Source organism: Lepisma saccharinum, chromosome 5, assembly GCF_977018435.1.
Source record: "Lepisma saccharinum chromosome 5, izLepSacc3.1, whole genome shotgun sequence".
Lineage (NCBI taxonomy): Eukaryota > Metazoa > Arthropoda > Insecta > Zygentoma > Lepismatidae > Lepisma > Lepisma saccharinum.
The window spans coordinates 55,238,296-55,260,018 of NC_139233.1; the positions used below are offsets into that span (position 1 = coordinate 55,238,296).

A 21,723-nucleotide genomic window follows, 5' to 3' on the forward strand; every position below is an offset into this window, starting at 1 on the left:
CAATGAAATTAACGCCACTCTCTGTCCTGTCTGTTTAATCTCGTGAGAGATGGTCTTAAATCTCTCACTGAGTGAAGTTAATGTCCAATATTATGAAATAAAATACTAATAATAAATACATGATGATGAGTTGCTGTGTTAAGTCCACTTTATGCACAGTAAGGCTAATCGGGACTGGACCTACAGTTTAAAGTGGGATCCGAACCACTTGTGCCTCCACCGGGTATCGAACCCGGGACCCCTTGATTACAAGGCAAGGACGCTACCACTGCGCCATGGGGGAGGCTCCAAATAATAATAAATACGTAAATATTTTAATATCATATTTACTCGAATCATTCAATCATAACAGCAAATCACTTCCTTCAAGAATTGACTTTTCTCTGCCAGCCTTGCAAAATTTTCACTTTCCATCTACTGATTTATACGAGGGGTGGCCAGAAAGTAATTTTCAATTAGTAGGTACATTGATTTTTCGCAAACGCCAAAACCGTGAAAAATGGTAAATGCTGCGAAATTATGTTTAGGAATGTGCAGTGATGTCTGGACACATTTTTCGCCCGTTCGAAATATCGAAATAATACGAATTTGGCAAAAAAATGCGAATTGTTGGCATTTTTAGCGATTTTTTTTTTAAAGAAATGTCCTAAAACAATGAAAAATTCCATGAAATCCAACATCCTTGTCTTTTCTAGACCATGTTTGTGTACATAGAACATGCAAGTTTTCCAACATTTTACTCAAGAGTAAACTATAGAGTTATACGTACGTGGAATAATTCCGACAGCCACATTAAATCATATATTTCCCACGATTTTTTCAACTTCTATCAAAACCATTTGCATCACAGAGCAAAGTGGCAGGGTTCTAACAGGAGATCGAGTGCGTATCTACCGTCACACGGGAGCCACATCTTCGTATTTGTCGCATGAGATATGTTTTGAATTACCAAGCTAAGTGCGCACCATCGGCATTTGTCGAGTGAGTAATAATGGAGCTCAGTCGTTAGGGCATCTGACTACTATGCGAGAGACCCTAGGTCGATCCCCTGCGGGGGAGAACCGGGATGTTTTCACCTATTCAAACTGCTCCGGCGGCCACCCAGCATCATATGACGCTGGTACCTTGAGGAAACTTTGAGGGATAAAGGTAGCCAGGAGTGTGGTGCTGATCACATCACCCCCACCTTCAGCCGTGATCAAGAAAGTGTGGGCCCCTGACTTCACACCAAAATTCCATTATCTAAAATCCTTACCTTAAAATTAATAAAGGGGTATGGAAAATAACTTTCCCAAAATAACTTTCAAGATATCAAACTCTCGTGAAGAGGCATAAGCCATGTGACTTACAATTTGAAACAGTAGTTTAAAAACACTATGAAGGTATAATTTCAGATATTTGCCAGAAAATGCGCTAAAATGAAAATGTGAATTTTGGGAAAACTTTTCGGCATAATCACCACCGTTGTTCTGGCATGTGTCGTAGCATGGCACAAAATTTTGTATGCCCATGGTATATGTGTCTGACAGCAAAGACTGCAACTATCTCTACCGCAATGTAGCTGTCAAATCCTTGCCTTGCCAGAAACCTCTTCAGTTAAACAAAGAGATGAAAGTAGGTACATTCAAGGCCAGGGCTGTACAGGGAGTGGTCTAAGATCTCTCACCTGAAGTGATGCAAATGGCCCGTGTGTACTCAGCTCTATGAAGTTGTGCACATTCGATTGGCCTTCCGTGAATTGTCTGCACCATCTTCTGACCATACTATCACTCACGACGTCCGGTCTGCACAACTCACACGATTGCTGGTGGCTGTACCAAATTCTGAGCGTGCAATGTAGGCTACATCGCAGTCGGTGGGAGACTTTATGAGAGCTGCAATCTTTAACCTAGAACTGTCCTAAACCGGCTGCATTGCAACTGTACCAGATTACAGCTACATGCCACTTCTTCCTGCTTGTATATGTGTGTGTCGCTCTCCGACCACTAGTACTGCGTATAGGCACCATTGGAGCTTTTTCAGGATGCCCCTCGTATATGAACTTTCAGAAGCTATTATTATAATTATTAGAGTATGCCTGTTTTAATGTGTTGGTTAGCTAAATCAGGTACCTATACAATGAAATTCTATAAATTCCTTGCGTTAAATTTCTAATACCCTTTTCTTCAGCATTAATGGTATAACTGCATGTTGTCAGTTTCACAGCACTTCACTTGGATATACTGTACTTTCTTTTGATCGATTCAGTTGTTTCACTTATATGCAAGAGTTAAGTTGTTTGCTTTACAGAGAAGAGAGAAGTAGCTTTATGCATTGAAAAATGAGTCCGCACTCATAGTTTTTGCAAGCAGAGGGTTCCAAACCTCAGTGGAAATATCAACATGTAATACCGAGAATGTAACTGATAAATTACAAATTGTATTTCTTAATCAGTCACTCTTCACTCTTATCTCATTTAGTCGTAACTGTAAAAATAATCAAATATTTTATTTTAAACTTACTGCGTATGACAAAATTCCATAATCCTTCCTTAGCTTGTGAATTGTAATAATTTTCCAAATTCACTATTTTACAGTTTGAATTCAAATCATAGAGAATAGAGAAATTAAGTCAATTTAATAGAAGATAATATTGGTACTTCACAAAACCATACGTGGATCTGTATGAGTTTATTATTTCTATTTGCAAAAACATCGATTTAGTTTAGTTTGTAATTGTCAGGGAAAAATATAAATTTTGTCCTGGAAAACCTGGAAAAGTCAGGGAATTTCATTCCTGCTTGTTTGTAGCCACCCTGCCTGCATAATTTTGAGCCTCCTAAGCCTACTAGCTGCTTTTAAACATGGAAGTATTAATTTGATCACAGTTTTTGTTTCAACAATGACAAAAGTGGCTTTTTATGGGTTGATAATATGTGAACATTTCCAGCGTAGATAATATTTACAAGTAAAATGTACATGTTATGAACACCAGGTTACACTTGAATATTTAATCATTCATATATCCCCGAGTATATGTACTTATTGAATTTGATTGGGTGGGCAATCGGGTGGGCACAGGAATTGCCCACCCCTGTCGCCGTCCCTGGTTGGAAGCATTTAGAGACGTTATTTTAACGCTAAGAGCCCTAAACGTGACCATCCTAACCTAATAACGAAAGTAGATAAGGACTAATACTACCGCTTCGTACTTCACTTCACGTGACGTAATAACAAGTAATAACAACAGCAGTCCTTATACAAGACGACAGTAAGAAAATGACTTCTAAGAAACAAATACTCTATATAGGAGTGTTTGGAAGGGAAAAATCATTTTCCAGAAAACATGCAGTAAGTATTCACTGAGCCGATGAACTATGTATTAAACAGACACGTAAATAAAAAACGAGCCATATTTTTAAAAAAATCCGTGTTTTTGGCACGTTAAGCTGGAAACGTCCGTGGAGATCCACCGCTGTGCAATGTCTCTCGGCTGGGGATCAAACCCTGAATCTCTTCAGTACAAGGCGGCAACGTTACAACTACTCCAGCGACAGGTTCATAAAAATGAGGGCACTATAACGTCGTGTCTGCCGGTCAAGAAAGTCAAGGAAATGTAAAGAAATCAACAAGTAGGTTAAGAAGTAAATAAAAAGCAGTGGCGGATCCAGGATTGACAGTTGGGAGGAGCGATTTTCGCCAGGTAGATTACAGTACCTTACCAAGCCAGGAAGCTATCCTGACATGCGTTTTAAATGGTTATGTGAACAATGCTGCTTCAAAGAGAAGCTGAGTTGTCACCTGAGGTCTATTTGGTAGCGTTCGAAACAAGGGTTTGAGAATTCCAGTTCTAGACCCTTTTTTTCATAATTATCGTAATTAATTCCAACTTCGCGACACACATCAAAAATATGCATCGTAAATCTCTAAATAAACTGATGACAAACATTACTGTCACTCATTACATGCACCTGAAGCATACAGGATACTTTAACCATCTTCCTGAGGAAATATTGTTACCTTGGCAGACTGCGATATTCTTTCGGACAACAATGAGGTGAGACAGAACTACTTCATAACTTAAAATGTAAATATCACATAAACTTCCTCCATGCTACTAATAATTATAATATATCAAAATATACGTTTAGAGTTAAAATTATTTTAACAAGAATAAAATATTGGTACTGTACCTGATGATATCGGAGCAGATACAGAAGCTAGATGGTCAATACGAAATCGCAAAAATTCACGGGAATTGTTGCAAAATACACCTTCAGTTTCATCCCTGTGAACCTTTGAAGGGAACGTTTTGACGTCCAAGCAGTGTGACAGTTTTCACAACAGGTAGTAAGTAACTTTTCCCTGTTTTCAGCTATTTGTTCTAGGCGTTTGTTTTGCTGAATATTTATTACGTCGAGACTAGGATCACTTCGCATCTTCCAAAACAGTTTCCCATCTTCCACTGCCTTTTTGTGATAATCTTTAGATTCGTGAACGACCAAATCACCATTTTTCCCTGTTAAATTTGAAACTAGCTAACTAATTTCCCGAGTGTCGCATTTTGTTTGACCAGGTACAAAAATTGGACAAAATGTACACAGATAGCAGAGGGAAGGAAACCCAAATTTCACTTCAACAGGGAGTAACGAAGCTCCTGTTGTGGAAAATCACGTTTACCTTGTTAATGCGGGAAATGTAACTTTAAAAACATACATGTAGCACTTAAATTATTAGTAATATCAATCATTATTATATCTCCTAAAAATCCATCATTAGGGCGGTTGGGGGGACGATCGCCCCTATCGCCCCCCGTGGATCCGCTTTTTATTAGAAAGTCAAGAAAGTATACTTGTAATCAAGAATTTTTGCTATCGCAATCACTAATTGCTTGATTTAGTTTATTTTACTTCACATTTCTGCCACTTTGGTTAATCGCGAAAATTATGGATTGCAATCATATAGGGACGACAACACAAGCTCCACATAAGCTTATACTGGCTATAAGTCCAGATGCCAGAGCTCTGCTAGTTTACCAAATGCAGTCCAGAATGCATTAATAGATAATGCAAGTCTAATTCTCTTGTTAAATAAAGCTTCAGTTTTCATCTTAACTGACCTTTTGATAGGGGTTGTTCATTAAATAAATATTTATTTTCTAAATTGCTAATTTGCAATTTTACCTAAGTAGGGGTCCAGTAAATAACGGTTAAGGAAAATTAAATGAGGTCAAGAAAACGTCAAGAATTTTGGATTTGTTATCTTGGTATACACCCTGTATAACTAATTTTATTAATATGAACTTTAAATATAAAATAATATGTTTGAATATATATTCAAATACTATTGAACATCACAATTCACTTTAGATAACCTCATTCATCACATTCAGATGATGTTAAACATATATTCTAAAATTACCATATCTTTGCGGTGAGATATTTAACAGTGAGGTTCCACAGGTAGAAGACAACCGGGACCATCACTGGATACAGAAATGTCGTTCGTATAAATCTTCCTGGTTACAGCTTTCCCCCGCTTAGAATCCTGAAAGATGATAGGTCAATGGCCTTTTATTCATTCTCGCTGATAGGGAGGAGCTGTCGGGAATTTTTTGCGTTCCATTGTAAATTCAATGCCCGGCTTACTCGTGGAAAAGCCTGGAGATTAATTTGAAGTGAAAAATGATTCCCATTCCAGGCGCCGTGAGCCACTGTGCTTATCGGAGAGTCGGCCGCTTGATGTGAAATTCAGCGTCCTGTTCCGTCTGTAGGATCTCGGGCGTGGAAACAAATGAAAGATGCTAACGCAACGAGAAAACGAGATGCTATATTTTTTTATGTTTCTTTTCGAACTGTTCATCCGTGCATGCAGATGTAAGCTCTGAGGGAGCAAAATATTATTATGAGAAGGTAATTGCTGAATATTCGGGCTTTAGTGTAATTACAGGACTGGAAATCTATGGCCAGCTACATTCCATGGTTGATGCACACGCACTGAGGAAGACAGATATCATGCATGAGTGTGTGTTATTTTTCTTTCATTTCATTTTGTTGCCTTTGCGTTAATTGTGACGATCAGATAAAATGGTTACATGAAACTATACTCTCCTTCTGTAATCTCTGGAGCAAGGAAAGGAAAACTAGTATCTTAGCAAGGAGTGACTCGATAGCTTCAACCAATGAACGCGTGAGATGAGAAACGAGTACATGGACGGAAAATGCGGCAGCAGCGTGCACTGCTTTGCTCCGTCCATTCGCTTTCTCCTTTCTCTGCCGTTATGTGCGGCCTTGATTCACAGATTCCTGGAACAGAGTGGGCACGCCAAAGGAACATGAACAAATTCACATGAATAAGTGGAGGCCGGAAGCTACCAACATCGTGACGCCCTCTACTAGTATGGACAGCCGATATACAGAGTAGTTCATAACTATGGGAACACAGATTTCAAATAAATACAGATGGGGTTACGGATGCTTCCCCTTTCCTGGATCACAATGTTTGATTTGTGTTTCCCTATCTTTATTTGTTTTAGCAGGTGTTTTCACAGTTATGGATCATCCTGTGCTATATTCACAGCTGTGCCAAGTTATGTCATATATTATTGGTGTTCTCAGTCAATAGCGGTTTGTTTCACGCCGACGTCAGTGGCGGAGTGATCAGCGTATTTCGTTACAAAGCCTGTGGTCCGAACCTTGGCCAGTCATGGGTGTATAATTGTGATCGATTTCATCAGTCCATGATTCATCCTCATCGTCGCAATTAACCCAAGAGATAAAAAAGCGAGGTAAAATAACGGAAATATAATAAATGTTTCACCTCCTTGAAATTCAAGAAGGAACCTTTGTGAATTACACCAATCAGTGTTACGGTAACAAACCTGAGGGAGTGGATGCAACACTTGAAACGTAAGATCCAAAAGCTTCTTCTTGAATCGCCAATCTTTCTCAACCTAGTATGTGACACTTTTCCCAAGAATCCCTGGCATTTCGTCTCCATTACGGAGGGGGAACTTTTGAGAATATTTTAAAAAGATGAATTGAATATGGAATGAATCTGAGAAGGAAATCTTCCAATATTAATAGTTCCCGTGTTCTTTCCCTTCATCTCCCCGTCCCATTTTTATCTCTGAGGATGCTTTCGAATTCCAATGAAACTGCTCCTTTATGAAAACTGAGAACATGATACCAAGATTTCTACCCTTTCCCCTCCCATTCATATTTCCCTTCCCGTCACTAGCATACCACCGAGTACGCCAGACTCTTTTGCAAAAGAACGTGATCGACACGATCTCATGAATCGAATCGTCCCCGATACTGGAAACCGAATTATTTTGGTCGTGATTCGAATTCGCAAAAGGAAGAGATGCACGGCATCTCCAGTGATCTCCGAGTTTCTCTGAGATCAAAACGTTCCTCCTCCTAACTTCATTCCTCCACCAGCCACAGGGGACTTGACAGATGTTCTTGAGGACGTCAAACGCCGCGCAAACTTCCTCAAGGGTAAAAATCGACGCGTCTGACAAAAGGAGGTTTCTCACCCCTTTTGAAACATCCACATTGACGTTCTTCTGCTTCTAACTACAAGGGAATCGTTTCATGCTGTGTAAGCGCGCCCTTTGTCCTTTGCCCCGTTTATCAAGGCAAAGTCAAAGACAAATAACCCTAAGGTAAAGGTGGGTTATATTCGTAACGTCTCTGTTCGTATCTTCTTCGCACATTGGAAGCGAGTCTTCATTTGACGCTACAGAGTTTCTCCGCTCACTCAACGTTGCTCGGACGTATGCGCAGAGGGGCTAGTTAACGAGAGTTTCGGCCCACTCACTATACTCTATTCCAGGAATCTGTGGAGCAAGGCCTCGCATAAAGGCAGAGTAGGTGAGAAAGCGAGTGGCTGGAGCTAAGCAGTACACGCTGCTGGAAAGACTGGTAACTTCAGTCGTTCTTCCCCCTCCACGCAATTCCGTTTCCTCGCAGGCGTTCATTGGTCGAGCTCTGTTGAGCCACTACTTGCTCAAGAGACTTGCTTTCGTTCGCTCGCCCCAGAGATTACCGAGACAGAGTATACTTTGAAATTCATTCTAGATATTGTGAACGTAAACGAACTCTACTATGGAAATATTTGGCAGTATCTCAGTGCAATGAGATGCTGCCAAATCAGTATCGGTTTTAGAAGCAGTGCAATTGCAGTATAAGGGAGATCCAGTTCAGACCGAAATGGAAACGTGTCACTTGGGAACGAGCCAATCAGCAGCAACGTTTCACCGTAGCGGTATGAGAGGCCACACAAGCGTACGTTCGATTGGTGAGATCCTCAAATGACACAAGAATCGTAAATTGATCCCTTGATAGAGATTATAGTTATAGAATCATAATCAACTGTGTTTGTGTCACGAACCGGCATTAAATGCTAAATCAGCAAACACCATCCAAGTCCCCGGTGACGAGAGGTCACCGGGACAGTCAGAAGTGAGTGGCCGAGAGAGTCGGAAGCAAGTAGCTTAAGTGGTACGACTCGTGGAGTGTGTCCGTGCAAAGGTTGGGCAGTGCCCAAAGTACACACCGTCAACGGACCACACGACGCCGACGCGACCAGGCCGACGGGCCAGATCAGGTACAGTGGTGACTAGGGCTAGGATTTTGATGAAATTGCATCTTTTTTTCTGGTGAATAAGAAACCCAAATCTTTTAATATTTATATGTTTCATGTCATGCTGAAACTTTTAAGCACTATTTGTTGGGGCATTTTTTTGCATTTTTTGCCATTATGGGTTGTATAAGTAATTTTTTGGTCATTTTTTTTAATTTCTTAGTTTTCCAGAGCACTTGTACGCTGCGAGTGCATGGGCATCATTAACGTGAAAGGATTAAGATGAATAAATATCCTATTTTTTCATATCTTCCCTAGACATCCGTCTCAGAAGAAAATAAACAACACGAATATAACGATTTCCTTACAATGAAATTCAATTGTTAGAAGTTCAAAACAGCTCGCAATTTTGCCCCAGGAGAAGAAAGTCGTTGCCCTGCCTAATCTTATCTTCTAATCTGCTCAGACCAATTGTTGTGTTCCTTGAAAGTGAATGGATGGAACGTGTGATCTGGCCATTGTTGAAGTTCCTGTTTATTGCGAGAATTTACTTTGGTGCAGTGTTCAGTAGAGCAGATTTTCGAAGCATTGGACAAGATGCCAAAAACCAAGCAAAGTACACAGTACAAATTAAAACAGTTTGTGTCCCAGTATGGTGAAAATACGTTCAGTACGGACGGATCAGTATTATTCTGTCAGCTTCGTGGTGTAAGAGTTGCTGCGGAAAAGACATTCACGGTGGAGCAACATGTCAACCACAAGAAACACAAGGCAACTCTGAAGCAAATTCAAGATCAGAAGAGGATGGTGCAATTGTTAATGGGTGAGTGTTCCTCCAAATCCTCTGTTATTTCTGAAGAACTGTGCGACGCTTTTATTTCTGCTGACATTCCTCTAAGTAAACTAAATAATCCTAAACTTCGAGCATTTTTGGAAAAACATACTGGGAAATCGATACCAGATTCTTCCACGCTAAGGAAAAATTATGTCAAGAAATGCTACAACCAAACAATGGATCAAATTCGGCAGAAAATTCATGGTAAAAAAATATGGGTGTCAATTGACGAAAGTACCGACTCACTCGGACGGTACATTGCAAATGTAGTGATTTGTACGATGCAGGAATCCGAGTCTACTCAAGTGTTTCTAATAAATTGTGAATGTCTAGAGAAAGTGAATTATTCAACGATCAGCAAAGTTTTCAATAACGCGATGCAGTTATTGTGGCCCGACGGCATTCAATATGACAAGGTGCTGCTTTTCGTAACAGATGCGGCACCGTACATGGTTAAAGCAGGGAATTCTCTGAAAGGTCTGTACTCGAAAATGGTACATGTAACATGTCTTGCACATGCGTGTCACCGTATTGCTGAAGAACTGCGAAGTCACTTTCCTGATGTAGACCAACTGATTGCAAACATAAAGAAGATTTTCCTCAAGTCCCCATCACGAGTGTTAGCTTTTAGGTCTCATGCACCTGATGTGCCTTTGCCACCAGCTCCTATTCTTACTAGATACATGTACTAGGTACATGGTTAGAGGCTTGTGGTTACTATTGTGAAAATTATAAAGTTGTGAAAGAAGTTGTAACCTCGTTCGACAGCAGTGAAGCATTGTGTATAAGACAAACACAGGAACTCTTGGCTGATCCCGAAATGGAGGGAAAATTATGCTATATAAAGTCCAACTTCGGCTTCCTACCTTCTGCCATAACTTCACTCGAGACATCTGGAGCTACATTGGTTGATCAAGTTAATGTCCTTAACAAAGTTCAGGATAATTTGGAAGCAGTTCCAGGTACTGTTGGAATACAAGTGAGAGAAAAGATGCAGAAAGTGCTAGGGAAAAATGCAGGATACACAATAATATGTTCTATTCGTGACGTATTGTGTGGGAAAACGTTTTCATTGCCAGACTCTGAAACCGAATTAGAACCAAGTGACATTGTATGTTTTAAATATGCCCCTATTACCTCTGTTGATGTTGAAAGGAGCTTTTCTATGTATAAAAGTGTGCTAGCTGACAATCGTCATTCATTTCTTTTTGAAAATTTACAGAAAATATTCGTTACACACTGCAACTCAAGACTGATCAGTAACCTCTCATAATTTGTCAAAAGTTGCATACTAGAGTTGCTGTAATTTGAAGTGCAAATAAAATTTTACTTTGGAATTTTTAACGGTTTTTAGGTCATTTTTAAAGTCATTTTTTGGCAATTTTTAGGTCATAAATGCATCTTTTTAAGGGCATTTTTTACAAATTTTTAGGTCATCAAAATCCTAGCCCTAGTGATGACACTAGTAATTTAAGTATCAGTGTTTAGTTGTTCAAACCCCTTATCTTTTCGGCCTGTGCATAATAAATAGGTGAAGGACAAAGGAGCATTAATTATTCCCCCTTCTCACGTTTAAACCCCTCTCATAGCCAAGCTGTTAGACCTGCGAACGACCTAAACGTAACATTTGAACTTTAACTGGAGTAAAATCTCACTAAATTGTTTAATTATCAAGCCACGATAAGGACGGCTAGAATCACAAAGAAGCCGACGCCATGGCAAACAAACAACCTGAAACTTCTTATGATATTGAGGGATTTGAGGGATGGGGCGCTGCGGAAATATAAACGAACCAAACTGCCTCTACATTGGGATGAATACAAACTGTTACGAAATGTTACCACCTCCGTTATGAGACAGGAGAAAAAAGCTTACTATTAATTTGTTATAAACAACTCGACAAAAACATAAAAAGTTTGTGGAACAGCCTAAAAGCAGTCGGCATAGGTAGTAGACGAAATACCGGCGAACTTCCACCACACCTCAGTAACCATTCTCAAATCAATCACCATTTCGCAAATGTTTATGATAGTGCTTCCCGTGATACCGGCCTCATTGCAAAGGAGTGCAAATATTTCTCAGACAACATTTTGAACAACGAAGCGGAAGAATTTCAATTTCATCCAGTGTGTGAGTCTGAGGTGGAAAAGGCCGTACACAGCATCCGTTCAAATGTAGCAGGAATAGATAACATATTTGGCAAAAATGTTAAATTAGCCCTCCCTTTCGTGCTCCCTGCGCTCACACACATAAATTATTCACTAAAATCAGACCAATTCCCTAATGCTTGGAAGGAAGCGCGAGTCATCCCGCTATCCAAAAAAGAAATGATAACATATTTGAATGATTTAAGGCCGATTAGTATATTATCAATACCTTCGAAGTTTACAGAAAAAATAGTATCGATAAAATTGAAAATTATATTGCGAAATATAATATTTTACCTGATACACAGTCGGGTTTCCGTGCATCTCACAGCACTGCTACGGCTTGGCTTTACTGTCTGTCACGGACAACATATTAAGTGACATAAACGACAAAAAAGTAACCGTACTTCTATTATTAGACCTCTCAAAAGCATTTGACCTTGCCCACTATAACCTTCTCCTTACTAAAATGAAATATTACAATTTCTCCAACCAAGTAATAAACTGGTTTAAATCATATCTGCAAGAAAGGAGGCAGAGAGTTATCTGCCCTGTCAATATCGCTTCATCACCGTTATCTTTAGACGGGGGAGTGCCGCGAGGCTCCATCTTGACACTTCTGTTATAAACTCTCTATGTTGCCGACGGCAATCAAGCATATAATTGCTACGCAGACGATACGCAACTCATGATATCATCACCGCCAACAAATGTATTAAACAAAATATAAAATATAAATAAAGATTTACATGCCGTTAACAAATGGTTCATTGCAAATGGGCTCACAATTAATCCCCAAAAATCTGTTATACGATACTGGGATATCGAATTCTCTGCAACAAATAAAAAAATACGCAATTAATGTTAAAATTAGAAAGCAAAACATAATATATGCTCACGCTATTAAAAATGTAGGTCTATATTTTGATCAACATGTATCCTGGTCTTCTCACGTTTCAACACAGTGCACAAAAGCACTTACAATTCTTAGATCATTATATAGAAAGAGAGATTATTTTACCAGAGAAACCAAATTATACCTTACTAACGCATTAATATACCCTCTATTTGACTACTGTGATGTGGTGTACGGTACAAATTTGGAAAGGAAACTATCAAGCAGAATTCAAAAAATTCAAAATTCTTGCATTCGATATGCTTTTTTAGAAGTGAGCATATCTTGCCTGGCTTGATACTCGTGATATCATCAATATGTCTCGACGACGCCTACTACATCAATACTGCCTAATGTTCAATATCCTGAAGTACAAAATACCAGGTTATCTGTACAAAAAACTTGTATTTAGAGATTCAGTGCATTCACATTACACCAGAGGTCGACGTAAACTCGACATCCCCCGCCACTCTGTCGCCAGCTCCGATGGCTCTTTTTTCTCTCTGGTCCGCTACTGTTTGGAATGCCTTACCGGGTGATATTTCGTCTGCTACCTCAATCAAACACTTCAAAGAAAAGATTATATCATATTTACTGAAAAAACAACGATTAAGTCACTCCTCGCATGGCTAAACCTCGAAAACATCCATACATTACATTACGAATAATGCATATTGTGTACACATTTCTCTACTTCATACACTTTTGAATTATGATTATGTGTGTGTGTGTGTGTGTGTGCGCGCGCGCGAGTGTGTGAATTGGTATGTGTGCTTCGAATTATTTTATGTATTTCATATATTCCAAACCATTTTGTTTAATGCTTTTCACATGTAATACTTTGTAATACCTAGTCCTGAGTTAGGTGGTAGAGCAGCCCTAGACTGAACCTCGCTCAGTAGAAAATAAAAATACTATTTATTCTATTCTAGGGTGTTCCGTATAGGATGCCAAATTTGAATGGAGTTCTATTGTTTTATTTCGAGGTTGACAGACCTGTTCTTACCAATGTTGGTATCTGTTGTCATGCCGATTAATGTAGCCTCAATTGTTTTCACTCCTTTGTTGTGGTTACGATATGAAACAGTTTACGATTGAGCAACGTGTTCTCATTGTGAAGACATTTTACCAATGTGGTGAAAGTGCAACGGATACAGTGCGAAAACTTCGTACGATTTTCGGAAGGAATAAAACACCTAACGAGTCTACAGTTTGCAGACTAATGTTGAAGTTTCAGTCCGCTGGTTCAGTGTGAATCATACGAGTGATTGGAGGCATCGGGACAGACATCTGCGAGAGGGTTATCAACAATTTTGTGGAGAGTATAAATGCATGCAGACTCAGTAGGGTGGACATATGCCTGACATTGTCTTTCATACGTAAAATGGGAAATGTTACTGCTTACATATATGTGAAATATAACAATTTTCATATTTTCTCTATTTTTATTTAATTTTCTAATTCGACGTCCTATACGGAACACCCTATATTTTATTCTAATCCAATATGCGGGGATATAAGAGAATTGCCACTCACTGTTAATTTCAGGTGGAAATATCTTTAGCTGCAATAAAGCGTATATCATGAAGAAAAGTTTCATTATTGCTGCACGTACGCTGAAAAGTTTATATGATAACATGCTGTTTATGTTGTTTATACCATAGAAGTATTTCAAGACTCAATACAAGACCGAGATTGTACCAACTATGGTCTCGCCTCGATACCATCCCTAAAAATAAAATATACCACCACCAAAAAAATAGAAGCACATGATAGATAACATGAGACCTTTGGCTAAGAGAAGTAACCCTTCCCTTCCTCGTGGGGCATTTCCGAGATCACCTTGAAAAGTTCGCTAGTGAGATGTAAAATACATGTTCTGATTGTTTGCCACAATCGAGTATTGTTAATACACGAGGGTAGAGCAAAAAGTTAGTGACATGTTTAAGTGATGAATTTAAGAGTTACACATCATGAAATTTCGTGAACTAAATGTAGCTACTTTTTAATAGGCAGGCGAATGCAACGCTCTCCCTCTTCCTGTATTCTAAGAATCAGCAACTTGAAACAATTTTTGCCTTCTCCTCTCTCCCAGTTACGGGGGATGACATAATTCTGAAAATAAGGATGATGTTTAGATTGTCAATACAATATCTAAGCAATGAGGTTGGGACAACCTTTTAAATAGCTGTCAGTAATAGGCAGTTAGTCTAGTTCATGATATCCCCATAACTTCTGGTATAATAACAAAACTGGAAATGTCAAGAATCAGGCTCAGATTAGTAGAGATTGTATTAGATTCCAGTTTCATATCGATATACAGTTAGCTGATTACCCGGCGTTATCCGTGTGTTTAATGAATTCTAACTATAGAATAAAATGTAACTAATTTTATTTACAGGTATTTTAAAGTATAAGTACAGTAAACAAATTATAAAGTATTATATTTTACAAATTCACTATAATAAAAATTTAACAACAATTTATGAACAACATTTCTAGTTCCAATAGTTTTAGTTCGCCTCGATACCATCCCTAAAAATAAGATATACCACCCCCAAATACATAGAAGCACATGATAACGTTAGACCTTTGGCTAAGAGAAGTAACTCTTCCCTCCCTCGTGGGGCATTTCCGAAATCACCTTGAGAAGTTCGCTAGTGAAATGTAAAATACATGTATGTATATACATAGGCCCCGACTCCATGGGGATTGGGGGGAGGCTCGAGCCCCCCAATGTTAACGATGTGGGGACAGAGCCCCCCAAATAATTTTGCTTAAGAGGATCTAATGTATTATTTTGCTTCTCTTGTAAAGTTTACTCTGAATTGTGCCACATGAACTTAACTTTAAATACACATTTGAAATGTTCTAGAATCTAGATCATCAACTTTGGGGGTTTGAGACCGCTAAACCATCAACTTTGGGGGGGGGGGGGCTGTGAGCAGAGACAGCAATACACATGACTTATTACTGTAATTATGAGTATTGTTAAAATTTTTACTAAAGAGAGTTTCATGTGCATGAACTAGGAGAGTGGATGGGACGTTGGGGGTACAAATGACTCTCACATGACATTCAGAACGAGATCATTCATATATTAGGGAGATCTGTTTTACGCTCCGTGATAGCAGATATTAAAAGTCGTTAGAAACTTGTGACATATCCATCCTTGGACAATTAATATTCTGCATTCGAACTGTGAATAAAAATGTTGATATTTTTAAGGAATTCATGGGCTTTTATGAGATTCCGAACACCGAGGCCAAAACTTTAAAAAGGGAGAGAGTGAGTCATTCATTAATTTATTTCAGTGATCAGAGCCCCCCCCAATAATTTTGACAAGTCGGCGCCCCTGTGTGTATATATATTGTTTGCTGTTACTTATTTCCACTCCTTGAGTATAAGCCTACATATTTATATATTTTTTGTCGCTTTACTTCATCTTCGGTTAATAGAGACAATGTGGATGAATGATGAAAAAGGAAATTTAAATTCATCATCTGTTTAATTATTCAAACAATTCTCACTAATAAGACAAACTAAATATCAGACTACTGTAATTTCGATAAATTGGATAAAGATACAACAAAGGATTTTTTCATATCAATGAAACGACAATAATAACTAAGAATTAAGGAAAAATTAATTGAATTTCTTAAGAAATTAAATTTAAATTGTACTCTATGATATAAAGTGAGATATAAAAGGACATCTAAAGTCCTCTGCTGGCAATTATTTTGCACGTGTGTTGTACTAACAGCGAAAAAAATTGAAACGAAGACTGCCTTTTATCTTCCCCAAGTTTCAGCGCCATCTACTGTTGAAGAACAATACCACATCTAGAGGGTTACCTGAGCGACTAAATATGGAAATTGCTTCTGTGGAGTAGTGAAACGGTGCAAAAGCGTCCTATGGAACACAGCGTCCATGATGAAAATACGTTCAGGATTTACAAAAAGGAGGGGAAAATATTCTCGTCCACGTTTCGCTCCGGGGCCCACCTTCAACAGACGAACAAAGGAAGGTGTAAAGAAGGAAAAAAAAGACTAACGGCAGTGAAAACTGAAACTGGCTGGAAATTTGCATGATTAAAATACGTGAACTGTAGAGGCGATTTTCACTTTGAAAAATCTCACGTAATAAGAAGGGAGTTAAATTTGATTATTAAAACTAACTCTAGTTATGCATTTCTGCCACTTTCAGCTTCTTGTTTTTAAAGGATGCAGTTACTCTCAAAGCTTCTTGTAGCGCCATTTCGGTTTGTCTATCAGAAGTGGAGATAAATGACGGCTAGGTTATATTATAATGTATGTTAAGTTCCCTCCATTTTCGGAAACTGTCAAGCGGAACCACTGGAATAAAACAGAAAGGTTTAAATTTCTATTTTTAATTTCTTTGGAGTAAACCGTTACATCTGGCGCAGCAGTGGCCCAGTAAAGTTTCTGATTTGGGGAGAGGGGGGCAAAGAAGGTTTAGTTCTAGAAGGTTTTATGTAGCGAGACCAGGGGCGGCGTAAATAACTAGCGTACGGAGGATTGTTTTCGGAGGGGGCTGAAATTGTGAAGGTGGATAGCCGCGTACTAGGTCGCGAGCGGGATATACTATAAAATAATTCATAATTGCCGTTTTTTCCCTTCTTTATTCGGACAAAAATTGTATTCGAGGATCATTATAGGGGGGTTCGCATTTTCCACTTTGTTTCTGTTTCCGAGTGCATTGTGGCTTTATTTTGAAAACATTGATTTTCTCAAAATTTCTGTAGAGGCTGTGGCTCCATCATCTCCCCTCTACGTACGCCAACGGCACAAGAATGGGCCATGGCCCATCTAAAATTAGGGTGGTTCACCTACTACTTCAATATGTATAATTTAACAGGCAAATTTCCTGATAAAAATATACAATGATGAAGATGATGTTAAAACCTTTAAAGCTTCGAATTAAGGTTCTCTGGATTCTTAGCGCTACACTAACCCGTGGATCACCGAGGTCTACAGTATAGTAGCATTTTTCCATATTTCGCATCAGCACACACTACTGTTAATTGAAGGGCTCAGGTGGAAAACATGGTATGTGACATTTTGGCCATTTCTGAGTTCATTAAGAAAAAAGGTTATTAGAAGCTATTGTATACTGTAGATCAATTGAGGCGTTGCGGATACGAAGGGCGAACTCAGCAAACGTACATTGTGAGGTGAGGGAAATGAGTTTCAAGTTGTCAGGCACAGTGCGAACTCCACAAAAACGTGGTAAGGGTAGATCGGAAAGTTTCCTGCGTGATTTCCAAAGTCTTTTGTTGAGTTTGCCCCGTGCCTCACAACTTGAAACACATTTTCCTCTAAATGTACTTTTGTTGAGTTCGTATCCGCAACGCCTCAATTGTTTTCGTGTTGTGTTGACCAATTTCAGAAGGCTTCACTGAGTCCAACGAAAGTTGTATGACATGGCAATTCCACTCGAAAGTTGAACGATGGCACATTTTACTTTGTAACTCAAGTTGGTTGGTTGGTTGATTTGGTGTTTCAAGTGCACTTTATGCACAGTAAGGCTAATCGGGACTGGACCTACAGTTTAAATTGGGATCCGAACCACTATGTGCCTCCACCGGGTATAGAACCCGGGATCCCTTGATTACAAGGCGACGACGCTACCACTGCGCCATCGGGGAGGCACTTTGTAACTCAAGTATGACCAAGTATGACCAAAATGTCACTTACCATATTTTACACCCGCCCCTTCAATTAGTTTATGTTGCTTAATTACTACAATATCATGTTGAGAAATATTATAGTGCTGTGATTATTATGTGTGTAATATTCTGTATAGGCATGATACAATCAAGCTGTGAGGAAGAAGAACAAATACGTCAAGTACTCTGTTGTTTTGCTAGAGTTGTTTGAGTACCTTGGACGACATGTTATACGAATGTTAAAGGCACTGGCTGCGATTAGGGGGCCTGGGGGCAGTTTCCCCGCTCCCCTTCACTTCTTATTTGCCCCGCACTATGGCTTCTTAATGTTAAAACTTGTCTGCCAAGAGAAAGTAAACTGTCCTTGACCGTCCCCCTAGTTTTGGCACCAAATCACTGCTACCGTTGAAGGGTTATTATTCTTGGAAAAAATTGACGGTAAACTAATAACATTTTTCTTGCAATGTTAACTGGCCCATTCATTCAGGCCAGCATTTGGTTCAAAACAAGGTGGACTGATTTAAATCAGGTTGATTTAAATAAAGATTTAAATCAGGTGATTGTTTAAAAAAATCACTGATTTAAATCACTATAAATAAGTAATTTATAGAATAATGTACACATGGTTTTTGTAGCCTACATATCAGAATCACTTTTCTTGAAAGTACATAAGTCTTGTAATAATTTAATAGTGTTTATTAGGCTCCAAGAAAGGAAAAGAAAGGAAACAAAATATATGTACTGATGGTGTGAAGCTCATACGAAAGGAAATGTAATATGTTAACTGTAAACACACTTACATTTCTCTTGATTTAAAGTTCAATAATTTCTATGGGCAAAATAGCAAACATTTTCTGTAGAATAATATACAATCATGTTAAAACGTAAATAGTGTCATTATCATTAAACTCTAAATAAATATGGCATCTGATATTTTGAAAACCTATATTCAGCTCCAAACACTACAAAATAATATTTTATATAATTATATAGTACATGCAGAATGTTTTATTTGCACTGAAAGAAAAGTTACTGCAATTTATTCTAGTTTTATTAAGGGAGAATTCACACTGAAGAAACACGTGATGCGTGACACGCAACATGCAACACGTGTCGCTTGGAAGCCGACACTCGGTAATCAATGCAACCTTTCGAACCGAATAGACACGGCAAGATGCACGTGTCGCATGTCGCTTACGTCTCTCGGACTGTGCCGTTTTCTCAATACCGTGCAGCGTGTTGCTTCAGTTTGTTATTCGCGCATGCGCAGCGAATGCTTCATTCCAACGAGCTGTATTTAGACTCTAGAAGAGAGCCCAACCGGCATTATGTTTGAACCTCAAATTTGTTGATATAATAAAGTATCGATATGTACAATGTTTTAACAATGTTTTAAGATATAAACACAACGTTCATTTCGCTTTATTAAGTTTTTTGATGCAGTTATCTATCGGCTGTCATTTGCCTTCAACATCGTGTAAAGAGGCCATGTTTTGGCCATTTACCTGACTGCTTTTATTTGAAAAAGTCAGCTTATGGAGGAACTTTAGTATATATTAGAAAACATGGTAAAGTACTCTAGTGCATTATTTTTCAACCGCCGGGCCGCGACCCGATACCGTGCCCTCGTATCAACTATACTGAGCACCGAAATGTTCTGCTGAAACTGGTTGACAACTATCATAATCCCAATATCATATTTGAGTTGTGAGTTTTCGTTTTTTAAGTCCATTTATGCACAAATAGACTAATCAGAACTGGATCTGCCCGGTGCCTCCCCGGTTATCGAACCTGGGATCACTTAATTACAAGGAGATGACGTTACCACTTTGTCTTCCATATTTTTATATTTGTCAACAATCCTACACACGTAATCAAACTATTATTACTATTATGATTATGCTAGAATTTATTTATCAATATTTAATTTCATAGGCACATGTTAATTCATGCATAAAATCTTCAATACTGTAAAGATTTACGAGGAAAATTCTTCGGCTAAGGGATTGACTTTATAAAAATACCGTGACATGGTTTCACGAAGGCTGAGAACCATTTCACTAGTGTTTAGGTATTCGCTTTATTCAGGCTGAAATGTCTAGCGTATAGAGTTTGAGGTCAGTGCATAATATTTTTCAGTTTTCTCATGCACAACATGCCTCTCCCAAGTTTCAATAACTTGCACAAATTTTACAACGCAATTTACATGTAACAATGTCTCGTGTTACGTTATTTTCGGGTGACTAATAAACTGATTAATGGAATTATATCGGTACCATCATGCAAACTGAGCAAAGAAACCAGTGTCGCTTGCCGCGTGTCGCGTGCATCTTGTCTCTTCGGTGTGAAACACTCGTGTCGCGTGTTGCGTGTTTCTTCGGTGTGAATTCTCCCTAACACTCTCAAGAAACATTTCGATAGTAGATTCATACGTGGGTTAAGTCATAAGTCATGGCAACTATTTTTTTTCTCGTGCACAGGGCATAACACGAAAAATTTAAGATATACGTTTGAAAGTGTATGGAATGTACTTTCGAAAGAAGCCACCAGATGGTGTATGTGAACAACGGTGGAGTAGTAAACATGCTCACAAGTTCAGTCGGTGAGTGAGAGCGTTCGAAAATGGAGGTCTTGAAGCAGGATCAACGTTCGTACCTTAAAATAGAAGTTCTCCACGGCAGAAATACATGGAAACGCTATACAGAGCTACGGGAAGCACTGGGTGTGCATGCCATGCCCTATGAAACAGTGGCGAGTTGAGTGGAGGCCTTCAAACGGGCCAGAGTGCCAACTGCCGATTTGTCTCTCGCAGTGGGCATCCTGTGTCCAAGGACAAAGATGTACGGGTAATGGTAATTGAACAGTGTTTACATGATGAGAGGTGCCGTGCCCCAATAAAACACAAGTGGATAACCTGGGTGAATAGTTTGAAGGTTGTTAAACAGTGTAGTCTTGTGTACTTGTTGTTCATTCCATAATGAAACACTGTTGTCCAATGTCCTGTGTTCTGCCTCTTTCCTACGAGAGTCTCCTGCATCCAGACTTCATCTGGTGGCTTCATTCGAAGGTACATTCCATACACTTTCAAATGTATATCTCAGATTTTTCGTGTTGTCTTCTGTTTGCGATAATAAAAATAGTTGCCATGACTTATGACTTGACCCTTGTATATACAGTATCAGAGACAGAAAGAAATCACATTAACATGTAATTTTTATTTGATTTAATCAAACTGTTCAAATATTTGACAGGGCCGTTTACTAGAAAAATCCTTTCTATAAAAAAAACATAAGTAATTTTAAACGTGTTTTTTTAAAAAATCAAGAAAATCAATTTAAATAATAAAAACATGATTTGTATCCACCCTGGTTCAAAATAATACGAAAATCTGGCAAAAATGTCCCTCCATGTGAAAACGCAAATAAAAATAACTGTAATAGCAACGGTTTATTTCATTTCAAATTAATTATTTAAACAGTAACTAAGTTACAGTTACTAATTTCAAACAGTAACTAGTAACCGTTTCTCAAAAAATTGTTACTTGTAACTTCGTTACAATCCTCGTTGCTTTCAAACGCTGTCTGAAATCT

The 21,723-nt window shown here is 38.6% G+C and overlaps 1 protein-coding gene and 1 non-coding gene across 2 annotated transcripts in view; one reads left to right on the forward strand and one right to left on the reverse strand.

Moving 5' to 3' along the window:
* Positions 1 to 211: 211 nt before the first annotated feature.
* TRNAT-UGU (transfer RNA threonine (anticodon UGU)) lies at positions 212 to 286 on the reverse strand. Its single transcript has one exon. It is a non-coding gene; the product is annotated as a tRNA-Thr (tRNA).
* Positions 287 to 9,164: 8,878 nt separating this feature from the next.
* LOC145988036 (neural cell adhesion molecule 1-like) overlaps positions 9,165 to 21,723 on the forward strand; it is a 56,743-nt gene continuing 44,184 nt past the window's right edge. Inside the window, exon 1 of the mRNA XM_083122873.1 lies at positions 9,165 to 9,390. Coding sequence (XP_082978999.1) covers positions 9,165 to 9,390 — 226 coding nt within the window. The remainder of the gene's footprint in view (positions 9,391 to 21,723) is intronic.